At 35.0% G+C, this 12,589-nt stretch overlaps 1 protein-coding gene across 7 annotated transcripts in view; it reads left to right on the top strand.

The window, feature by feature from the left end:
* The window catches only part of Galphaq (G protein alpha q subunit), a 60,093-nt gene that overhangs the window by 44,188 nt on the left and 3,316 nt on the right, over positions 1-12,589 (top strand). For 2 of the 7 annotated variants that reach the window (XM_072002546.2, XM_072002547.2), the window contains exons 2-7: positions 7,869-8,053; positions 8,152-8,306; positions 8,689-8,817; positions 9,389-9,517; positions 10,377-10,506; positions 10,604-10,757. In XM_072002546.2, the coding sequence (XP_071858647.1) occupies positions 7,869-8,053; positions 8,152-8,306; positions 8,689-8,817; positions 9,389-9,517; positions 10,377-10,506; positions 10,604-10,757 (882 nt within the window). Of the gene's footprint in view, positions 1-7,868; positions 8,054-8,151; positions 8,307-8,688; positions 8,818-9,388; positions 9,518-10,376; positions 10,507-10,603; positions 10,758-11,826; positions 11,935-12,589 lie in introns of all 7 variants that reach the window. The other 5 variants (XR_011799728.2, XM_072002542.2, XM_072002544.2 and 2 more) reach the window with 4 other exon arrangements.

Raw genomic sequence — 12,589 nt, 5'->3', positions numbered from 1 at the left:
GTTTACGTAAGGTTCAAGAACATGAAATTTTTACGACAAATCGCCGGCTACTGGTTAAGCTTACTAATAAATTTATGCGCCAAAGCGTTAATATGAGAAAAATGAATGTAACTGTACCGAGAGCATTTCATCAGCAACAACGTAACTCTCCGTATGAGCCATTCACAGATCGACTTTCTCAAATTTACAAAATTTTCTACATTTTCTTATGTCTTTGTCTTACATCCTCGATATAACCTCGTCGATTTTCTCTATTTTTTATTTCCTACAATTATAGCTACATATCCGTGCAGAAACACGGTAGCCCGAGTATCCTAAGGCAGGCCAGAAGTTGTCGCTAATAAGCGTGCTAACGATTCGAGTAGTTTAGCCGGGGTATGCGACGCCGATGAGATACAGGTGCCTAAATAAACCTCTTAAAACGGAGGGATGTCGTTCACACGATATTGTGCAAACTGACGCTGCCCTTGCTTGCGCGCGACAGTTAGGCGGCGACGAAGAAGGGCGTGTTGGTGAGAGCGGATCGCCTTTTCTCAGCGCGGCGCGGACAAAAGGCAGTGGCACTGCTGCCGCTACCGCCACGCTTGCTAAAGACTAAAGAGAACGCGAGAGAGCTGTTGGCCGGCCAATGCATTCGAAAGGGAGAGACGAGAGGAGATCCATACGCGGTGGCTGCATGATAGCACGTAGTAGTGCTGGCTGCTCGCCCGTTTTCATTCATGATTTTCGCGAGGGCGATGCTGGCGCCGTGCTCTGTGTGTACCACCTGCACATCTTCCTTTGTCGCCACCGCCGCCGCCGTTAAGCCACCCCACCTTTTGCTCCGTTTCGTACTCCGTGTTTGTTGCCGCCCCACCATGTTCAGGGACGTACACCGGCGCGCAAGTGTTATTGTTCTTTCCAAGGAGAACAGCCAAGAGCCCTACAGCTAAAAGGTACAATTAGAATCGAGCGCGTGACCCCGCTCTGCGCCACTCTCCACTGTTTAATTCTCTTACAGCTGGATCGATTTCGGTTTTTCGGTTTTCTTTCTTTCTTCCACTTTAGTTTTACTCTTCAGCGGCTTTCATTCTTTAGCACGTCGAATGATACGCGGGGGTCATCGGTGACCGGCGCTCTACTCGTCAGTGGCGCCGTGGGGGCCACCGGTAACCGACGTGCCAAGATTAGTAGAAATGTAATATAATTTGAACGAATGTCAATAGTTATAAATTTTGTATTATTACCATCGTTACTACAATGGTGTGACGAAATTAATGCATTATAAAATATATAAAAATAGTCTTACTTATACATGAAATATGGACTTATGATATTTCAACATTATATGTATCGCGTAATAAACAATTCATCATGACACCACGGACAATTCTTATAAAACTAGCATGGTATTCAACGTGTTAAATGAAACAGATACGTTAAGTGGCGATGAAAGCAAAGAAATTCGCCGTTTCCACAGTCTTCTGCATCGCGTAGCTTTTTTATTAGAAGTGCATTACCTTATTGTCTTATCTTAATATTGGAAATCGTACTTCAATATCTAAAGTATGTAGTTCTAACATTTATGCTTGGTGTCGCGTAGTATATTGTTTCTATTTTCATTTTCCGAAGAGCAAAATTTCGTTCCCTTCGTAGATTCCCAGGGACGAAATCAGGAACGCGTTCTTCGCAAAGAAATTCGAAATGGAGTCATCGTGTGAAGGTGAAGAAGGTCAAAACGTGGCGTGTTTCGTACGTGACAATCAATTTTCGAACGATACGAGGGCAGAAAATTGGGTTAGATGCAGCGCGTATTTCACATGATGCTATGAGCTGCGTACATTTATATCGCAAACTAAACAATTTGTATGTGATTTTTGTACAAATCGTGAGGTTCGTCTTATTTCATATTTCATATAAACATATTTCCAGCGCGCAAAAAGCGAATAATATAAACATTTTCTCACCAAAACTAAGGGGAACAAATTTTTTTTTGTTTGGTAGAATTTTTACAATCAATTTTCATTGAGAATTATAAGTAAATTATGGGAACAAACTAGAAAAATTTTCTTTTTAACAACTGAAAGACGTCCATTCACACATATTTTTTACTCTGTCTGAATGAACTTTTATAAAACATCGATTATAGATCTTCGTTACTAAGCACTCAAGGCAATTATACAAATTTTTTCATACGGAGAAATTGATTTTTCGATAAATGCTAAAATTGCTTTCGATAAATGCTTACCATATTTTTAGATCCCATATGTCTGGTAAATCTGATCTGATAAATTTCTGCGTGTTTCATCCACTTTGTTCTGAACTGGATATGTACTTTCTTCAATTCTTCGAATGTTTTCAATCTTTTTCAATAATTGCTTCATCTAATTTGGTGCCATTTTAGAATTGTGTGTTGTACCGTGAATGGTAGGTAGGTCAATAGGATTCACACCACAAAGCAGCTTGTCTTTATAACATAAATTTGCACGTTATTTTGAGTCTCTATTCATTCTTCTATTCTTTACTTTTCTTTCATCTTTCCCATCTCCCTTCGCTTTAACCCCATGCTTTACGATTTCCTCGCCAGCTACTTAGAAGAACGTTCTCCAAAAATGGTGTCAGATGACAATATTGAGATGTACGGCAAAAGATACTGAACGAAGTATTTTTTTAAACAGATTTTACATACGTTTCATTTTCCCATACGTATGTCAGATTTGTATAACATTGAATAACACGAAATTTATGTAGATGTTATATTTAATAAGCTCTATTCTTCTATTCTTTACTTTTTTTTCATCTTTCCATACATCTTTCTTCGCTTGAACTCCATGCTTTATGATTTCCTTACCAGCTACTTAGACGAGCGTTCACCAAAAACGGTGTCAGGTGACAATATTGAGATGTACAGCAAAAGATACTGAACGAGGCATTTTTTTTAACAGATTTTACATGCATTTCATTTTCCCATACGCATGTCAGATTTGTATAACATTGAATAACACGAAATTTATGCAGATGTTATATTTAAAGCTATGCTATGATGTACGAATAGTATTTGCAATAGCATGCGCAGTAATTTTTGCAGTCATTGTACATGCACAGTGTCTTGTAACCGAGATGTTGAGAAACGACATTGATCAACATCAAGAAAGTGATGTTGCTAAACTACTTTTTTAAATCTTACCTTAGACTTTGCTGTCATTTACGTTATCTTCTTGCAATGAATCAGCTTATGGAAACGAGTAATTTGTTTCAAGAGGCAAACATTAGTCGTACACGTATGTAGCATAATTGTGAGGCTGATAAAAGATTGAGTTGATTGGTTTAGCTTCCGAGAAGCTGGGTTGACGATACAACCAGGTGAAAGATAATTTCACGCGGCAAAATAAATCCAAAACATAATGTAAATATTTTCATACGTTTACCCAATGACTTAATACGATAGATACAAACATAAATAAATATTGTAAGTTGAGATATAGTTCAGTGTACACGTAACAAGCACATGTAATGTACTTGTATTTACAGCCAAGTTGTTCGGAATCAGAGACTAGTACAATCAGATTCTATGGTTACAAAAGGTTCTATATAATTTAACGAAGAATTACAACTAAAGTTACAGTTGACATTAATTTTTGTTATGAGATAGAATTCTGTTACAATCTTCAGCACAAACGTAACTGGAAGAGTTTAAGAAACATCCATGTTTCTCATGGTGTTAGAAAACTGGTAGTTAAAATTAGTTTGATTACGTTAATTTGAAAAATTGCTGTTTAACGTTTAGCTAATATCTGCGATAATAGCTGCAAGTCAAAGGTTAATATTTCGTCTTGCTCAAGTTGACTGATTCAAATTATCCGAATAAAAAGCTACCAGAGATGATAAAGTAAAGAAACGTTCGCAGAAAATTAGATGGCCAGCTTTCAGCTAACTTGGATAAAGAGCAAAGAGGTGTGAACGAGCGGTTCGGCAGTTTATACAGGTGACAATCTGCAACGAGAATGACAAGGATAATTTCATGGATTATCAAATCGAACAGCTCACTTAAAGTACGGTTCGATTAAATGGCGAGCAACTCCTTGCGGAAAAAATTAATTTGCACACTTCCGAGCATATGATCCGATAAGGGTCGAATTAATCGGCTTGCAACCTATTTAATGTCGACGTTATTATTAGCAAGAAAGAGGAAAAGAAATGGTATATACTAGTTGCAACGGCTGATAGTGTTAGTTTATGAGCGGATTATTACTTCATTATAGCAACGGCTGCGAGATATCATAGCATCGACTATTTACAGCGGATTTGTGACTCGAAAGTTCGACTACTGAAATTCCTATTAATTCGTTTGCAGAGTCCTCGCTGAATTTTCGTTGGATTCTTCTCTCCTTCAAATTATTCCGCAACGATTTACGTGTAATTTTCTGTTCATTATCGATATATTCGAAGGTGTTTATTATCATTAATAAGTAGATTCGAACAATATATGACAGGCTGAAAATCATAACGATGTAAATGAAGATATTGAGAATTTTATCGTGTATTTCAGCTCTTAAAAGTATCGTGGTTTTACTTTTATAATTAAGTTAGTTATAACTTTATTCTCTGCCGCGATACGTCTTCATGGCCTGAAAAAATATAAATTTGTATAATGATATACACAGAACATTATTTTGTAATATTAAATAACGGTTTATTTACGTCACTATGATTTTCCGTTGTACATATATGAAGACATTGCTTGAAACCTAACCCCCTCCCCCATAAAAGGATAGCACAAAGTAATTTTCATTCTTATAGTAGCCATGCGGGAGTTTTGCGAATTCGTAGAAAAATCGTTGCAACAAGCGTGCAAAATTATTAGTTAAAAAAATTAATAACGAAACGTTTTAATTAAAATTTTAATAAAATCTCTGACTACGCTTTTGCTGTGTTAAAGAGAAATGCATATTCCGCAAACATAATTAACTGAAACTAGTAAACTCAACAGAAAATATGTTAAACTATAATATAATAAATTTCGAAAGCTCCAACTGCAATTATGACGTAAAAATATTTTACAAAAGTAATTCCGTAGGTCAATTTCTGATTGAATGTCTTAGCGTAATTATCCACTGTGGTCGCAAAACCATACCATAGTATTTATTGTAGCATTTACATACTAATTAATTAAATCCGAGTAATATCCAAATAGATGCAGAGAGAAGAAGAAATTAGTACCATGGCGAACAGAAGAAAATTTATAAAACGAGAAGTATAAAAAGGAAATGTAATTTTACAAAACGAGCGTTGCTAATCCGGTAAAAGATTGTCTCAGTGCAAAAATTATTGAAATTCATAATATACCAACATAAAACTTTAACATTAAATTTCCTGACATTTTTATACTCTATCGTATGGCTAAAACACAGAATGGACTTGACAGAAAAAAATACTGTTGGAAAATAAGTACATGAGCCAGTATTTTTATGAAGTTTCACGTAATTCAACAAATCGGATACGAAAGGATACAGGGAAGAAGAGAGACGATGGTACGTCCCTGGTGTTGGTGTCACTTCCCATTTCGGGTTGGCGGCTCGGTTTTTCGTCGTAGATGTTCGTATGCTTCCGCCTGCGACCCGGAAAGGCACGAGACGCGCGTCGGCCGCTGCGCGGAAATTGTCGAACGAGCGATGGAGGTCGGCGGAGGTCGGCCAACTCGACCACGCTGTGGCGTCGATTCGATTCTCGATACGCGTAGCTGTCGCTTGGAAAATCGTTGTGCCGGCTTTTGTCGTCCACGTGTTCTCACGGGAACTTTGGCCGTTTCTTGCTACAAACCGAGCAACGCGGATCATGCAAATGCAAGTATTAATATGCGACCCGCCGAGTAACTTACGCAACCGTTAATAACTCGTAATGTTTGTAGACAGCCGTACATCCGTACTCTATTAACGAGTGATAATGTAATACGATATTTGTCATTGGAACGGTTTGTACATAGAAGCAGGACGGCTCAATATTACCTATTTTTCAGTTGTTTCCCTTTCAGGCACCAAGATACGAGGCAAAAACGAGTAACTGGATCGCTGTATTAATTATCGAATAGCGAGCACCAGCACTTTGTTGCAATCGATACTTTCTCTCGTTCTTTGATCGCACAAGTATCGATGATATTTTCAAATTATTCGATTCTGCTTTAATGCAGTTTACGACGCACTATTTGACAAAGTGTGGCGGCATATAATAATTGAGTTTACGTGTTTGATTGTTGAACGCTGCTTGTGTACGAGCACAAATAGCGTTATTTAACACGCAGTACCGAGCTACTTGCTTTAATTGTTATTGGTAGTCTATTGGTTAACACTAAAATTCTCTGTTTATGCTTTTTTCGTTACATAACCTTAGATTTGCATTCGCAGAAAAAATTCGGCATGCATAACGATTTTAAAGTCTCAATTACATAAGCGTCGATATAAGTCGAATTAATCGGCTTGGAATCGTTGAGTAACGAGTGGCAAGTAGCTTTAACTGGATACTTAATGAAAAAGGGATACCTGAAAACGTCGTAAAAATATCCGAAGCTGGCCGTAAGACATAAAAAAGAATATAAAAATCGTCTTAGAATGTTTGCAAAAACGGTCGATGATTTGCTCGCTACGATTAAACCGAAAGTTTAGTAAAAGTCGACTTAGCCTAGAGAACTCGTATAATAATTAAGAGAAGGTCGACGCGAAGGAAATAGAACGTTATCTAATAACCATTTTTCTTTTTAGTTGAAGAAATAACAAAGAATGGTTAAGAGAACTCTAACTTCGCTTAAAACCCGAAGAAACGTTTCAAGTATGCTGAATTTAGATAACTTGAACGAGACAAAACCCAGCCATGGAATTGGATCTAAAAATTAAAGTTACTTAATTTTAAAGTTTTGTTTTTATTTATATTCTGCACTTTACGTGATATAGGATTTTTTATGTAAATATAGAATACAAAGTAACGTTAAATATTCTGAAAGAAACGTAGACCAAATGTAGTAAAACCTGCTCTGATTATTTATTACGACATCAGTCGAGAATCGATGCCGAAAAATTTGAAAATACTTGACATAGGTCCTGCTATTTTTAATGTAACTAAATAGTTGCACTTTCAATTGAATTACCACGCGCATACCAATAATATCGAATAATTCCGAAAAAAGATGGATCTCTTTTTTGAAAATGTCTCAAACTAAAATGTCTTAAAAGCTTGTGATTATGTTATATTTATCAGTGCGTACAGCGGACTATTCGTTCTGGCCCTCGTAATTATCATGTATTATTATTATTATGTATTAATCGAACTCGTGGTTCGTTTCTTCCTAATTATCTGACAGAATCTGCTTACTGATTTATTAAATTGATTCATCAAATTGACCACAAAGATACATCACAGTACATTGTTGGCTGTAAATATTAGGACACCTAATCATTAAACGTGCATTTGCTGAAAAATGGCAAATTTTACCGTGCTTAATGCCTTTAGTATTGCGTACGACACGATAATTTGTAATAAAGTAACCAGAGAATAAAAACAGTGGAAAACCATTTGTACGAAATGACCAATGGTGTATTTACATTCTATCGAAGCTTATTTCTAGAAAAATGATTATTTTGTTAAAAAATAAGTTGATTGCAATTACCGCGACAAAACAGCACTGGTACATCGCACGTTTCACAGACAGATTTCACATATACGTACTATCTGGTAACATTTGTTGCAGTAAATACACAGCTTTAGCCGATTCGTTACGTATGAATGAAATTTATAAATTCATCGGTCGATTAAGCCGAATCGTGAAAGTACGAGTAACCCAGAAAAAGTCGATTACCTCAGCAACGTTCGCTCATTAATGATTCACAAACTTGTTACAGGTACTGGTGAATCCGGCAAATCCACCTTCATTAAACAGATGAGAATCATCCACGGGTCTGGTTATTCGGACGATGACAAGAGGGGATTCATTAAACTCGTGTACCAAAACATTTTCATGGCCATGCAGTCCATGATCCGGGCGATGGACCTCCTCAAGATCCAGTACGCCTCATCTGCGAATATAGTGAGTATTTTTATCGATGACCCTGGGCTTCCTTCTCCCCGTGTTAATTATGGTAACCAAGTGCAACTCAAAAATGTGTTGTTTCCATGCGATCCTAGGAAAAAGCAGAACTCGTGCGAAGCGTGGACTTCGAGACAGTTACAACCTTTGAAAGTCCATACGTAGAAGCAATCAAAGATTTATGGGCGGATAGTGGTATCCAAGAGTGTTACGACCGCAGGCGAGAATATCAGCTCACAGACTCCGCTAAGTAGTAAGTACCGTCTGGCTGTGTCTTTGCCATCTACTTGCCCCTGAGGAGAGCGTATCTTTCTTCACCTTGTTCCACTCGACGTCATTGTTCGGTTAGCAGTTCCAACGTGCCCCCTAAACGAGTCGAATACGCACCCGCCAAGTACAGGCCTGTTAAACGCGTGTAACGTCTAAATATGAAGAATCCGTTGTAGAGTAATATTTGATGAAACGTTGAAGGTTTGCACCAACCGCTAGGCTTCTGTTTAATAAGCGATCCATTTACTCATGTGAATGGTTTACTCGATATCTGGTTGATTCGATATTTGTCCGTTGAACGAGATTATAATATTTGGGAATGCCAGATATCCCGTGTATCAGGTATTGAGAACATGATGTTTCAGTTACCTATTGGAGATAGATCGAGTTGCAGCAAGGGGCTACCTCCCAACAGAACAGGACATTCTTCGTGTGAGAGTGCCTACTACTGGTATAATTGAATATCCTTTTGACTTGGAAGAAATTCGATTTAGGTATGTCTCGCCATGCAAAGGAAGACGCTGCCTGTGCCTGTGATCTACTTACATTGGACTCTTTCTGCATCGTGGCTGCATGTATTGTGACTCACCGATTTCATTGCACATGGAATCCATCATTCGTTTCGTTTCTCCTTTCTCACTGGCGTCTCACGAGTTCCATTGATACCTCCGGTTTTATGACGTGCCGTGTTTCTAAGTTCCCTTGTACGAAATTTCGTCTCTCGCGACGACGAGAAAATCTCGTGCTCTGTATGCGGAGAGAAGACACAACGCAAGGTGTTCCTCTTCTAGCGGAGGATGGACGCACACGGTGTTCTCTCGACCAATCGTATTTATTTACAAGGAACATAATAGCTTTGCGGTGAACGATGTAAACTGTCCCACTGTCAGTTACTGTGTCATAAAACTGTAAGAATAAATCAATGAACTTTGCATTTGAAAGAATTCTTACAGGCTGGGGACAACGAGCATGTGTCAAATGTTTTGCGATATTCCTCTCCTCGTAATCACCTTTAATACATGCATGGGCATGCACTATCAGACTGTGGCTTCGTTTGTTTTGCAGTTATCTTAGTGACCTAGAACGTATCGAAAAGCCTGACTTCCTTCCTACCGAACAAGACATTCTTCGGGCTCGAGCTCCTACTACTGGCATTATAGAATATCCGTTTGATCTGGACTCCATCATATTTAGGTACTAACACACATTACTTGAACTTGACTATACGTTTAGAGGTATACTATACTAACTTAGTATCGTACTAACCTGGAGTAATGGATTAGTATCAAAATACCTGTGTGAGTTTTTTTTTAATACGGGTAGACACTTTTATTTTATTCCTATCGTGTCATATATTTTTTGTCTGTACATTATCGCAATGCCATTTATTTATGTTAATCATTTTTTTTCTCTCGATCATATATAGTTTCTTAAGTATTATCGCGATTTGTTGCAATGTAAATAATATTCTCTTATACGTAAGTTATCACGTATAGAAATAGACTTTATAAGTTACAGAGCTAAAATAGAAGTAATAAAGTTATCATTGATAACGTAACGTGATAATAGTAATATGTACTATTTGTACCTTAAAAATTGACAAGGTGAGTGAACACGTAGATAATTTCTTATTTAAAAAAAAAAAAAAAAAAAAAAAAAAAAAACCAGGATTATGTTATTTACTACATATTTTATAGCTGATTCTTCCTGTTTCGTTCTCCTTTCTATTTTTTTTTCTTTTTTTTTTTTTTTTTGTTTTGTTTTTTTTTCTTCAATTTGTATCCTTCGTTTGCTTTAAATAGCTCATTGTTTGCATGCTTTTCCATGAAATTTCTGTTCAGAAAATATCATTTTGTAAATATTACGACATTTGACTAATGAATCGTATGAGTAATTTAAATTCTGAATGTGAAATTAGGAATTATTTACAAACTGCACTTAACAAATTGATAAATATCGGATAACAGTTTGCGCTTTAGTTTGATTAATATTGTAGCAAATATTTAAGTCATAAGTGAAAAGATGAACGATATTACATAAGTATATTTTACAGGATGGTAGACGTTGGTGGACAGAGATCAGAAAGAAGGAAGTGGATCCACTGTTTCGAGAATGTCACTTCTATCATCTTTTTAGTAGCTTTAAGTGAATATGATCAAATTTTGTTTGAATCGGAAAATGAGGTAAATATTATTACAATATTTCTTTCTCTTATTTTCTAGTTTACCCATATAAATTAACTAAATCATATCATTGTAACTTGTTATTACTATTTTTCAGAATCGAATGGAAGAAAGTAAGGCTTTGTTCAAAACAATTATTACATATCCTTGGTTTCAACAGTCTTCTGTTATTCTGTTCCTAAACAAGAAAGATCTGCTCGAGGAGAAGATTATGTACTCTCATCTTGTTGACTATTTTCCTGAATATAATGGTAGGTATATAAAACTAATATTTACTTTTGGAAATTATATTGTATAATAACATTCACAACATTAAACTTATTGATGTTTGTGAATCTTTAGATGGATACATACAACATTGTATGCAATATACTGGATGTTTAGTATTGTTCACTGTGTATGAACAAAAATCTACCAGTTGATTCGAGATGTGATTTTATATAGAAAGTTCTCATACAAATACATAATAAAATTCAATAATTTATTAATAAAGGTTGATAATCTTTGTTAATTTTAATATACTCGATTTAGAATGAATTTTATCTTCAGAAATGATTACGTTTCTTTATTCTATCCAGGAAGATGAATTAATTTTTCAAAACACAGCAGACAATTCCATTATTGAACATTGCAAATAGATTTTTAATTTTTATATTTCTAGTTAATATAATTATTCCATCATTATACATAGATATTTGACTTTTAATTCATTTTTATTAAATCTTTATAATTCGCTACTAGTGATTTGGAAATACTTTTCATGCGGTATTTTAGCTTTAATAAATAGAAAAATAAATTGGATTACCATGTTTTGTAAAATATCTCAGAGAACTTAAACTTTCGCAAATAAAATAGAAAAAAAAAACAATTCATTCATTTAGAAAGATTTATTTTGGATCAGTAGGATATAGATAGGTTCGAACTTGGTGAAAATTCTTTAATAACATTCCGAATCAATTGAAAAAAATATTTTTTACTCGTACTGATACTTCTCGTATAAGTTATATATTTACTTCCCCTAAAATATTTAGTAAACTTATATCTTTCTCATTCTTATAAATTATTCAGTCAATATTGTGTTTCTATTAAAAAATTTTATTTATATTTATTAAAATTAATAAAAATTACTCTTTATCTCTTAAAGTAATATACAAGTTATAATATCATAATATTATTACGTATATCATAAAATGTGAAACATGAAACACCTTCAGATGAATTGTCAATATGTTCAGAGAATCAGGCTTAAAATTATTTCGCATTGCTCTGGAACGTACTATTCAGTTTACTATTAGTAAGTGAACAAGTTGTATGGTATAGGCCCTAAACAACAAGATGTACCAGCAAGGGAATTCATCTTAAAGGTGTATCTCAGTACGAATCCTGATCCTGACCGCATGTGCTACTCTCACTTCACGTGTGCGACAGGTCTGTTTAAATATAACACATTCTGGCAGAAATTGTAGATGTTTTGTAGAGAATTTTCTAAATTGAGCCAGTAACTATACATCATAAAGTTGTAACTGTATCCTTAAAGCTTATCCCTTTCTGTATTATAGAACAGCTATTTTCTGTATTTCGAGATTACCTTTCATTCATTTTATCAATAATAAGTGATACAATTTTTTTGTAAAACCATACCAGAGCAACTTACATACATAAATAGAGATTTTAGTTTTTGCTTTAGGGAAATTTATTTACTTTACAATTGATTTTTAAAGCATTTTGACATAAATTTTCCTTAGAATTTTCCAGGCGTATCTAATTAGATCTAATTTAAATAATCTAATTAAAATGTGTTATATTTTCCTAATCTGATAAAATGAAAACATATATTAAGCTTACATAAGAGATTTGTGTTTGACTGATAATAGCTTTAAAAGGTTTCTTTGAGAATTAATAGAACTAATTGAATAATTTGTCCTTCAGTATTTATTGGATTTGGATATAAACTTCATTGATTTAGTAAACCAGATAAAGTGGATTTGATAATAGTTTCAACATCCAAAAAAAAATTTTTTTTTTCTCCATGAAAACATAATTTTTACCTTCTGTCTCTAATTTTCTCTTTAATCTTTACATA

This window comes from Bombus fervidus, chromosome 4 (assembly GCF_041682495.2).
Source record: "Bombus fervidus isolate BK054 chromosome 4, iyBomFerv1, whole genome shotgun sequence".
Lineage (NCBI taxonomy): Eukaryota > Metazoa > Arthropoda > Insecta > Hymenoptera > Apidae > Bombus > Bombus fervidus.
The sequence above is the reverse complement of the archived record's forward strand: the minus strand, read 5'-3'. Positions and strand labels throughout refer to the sequence as shown.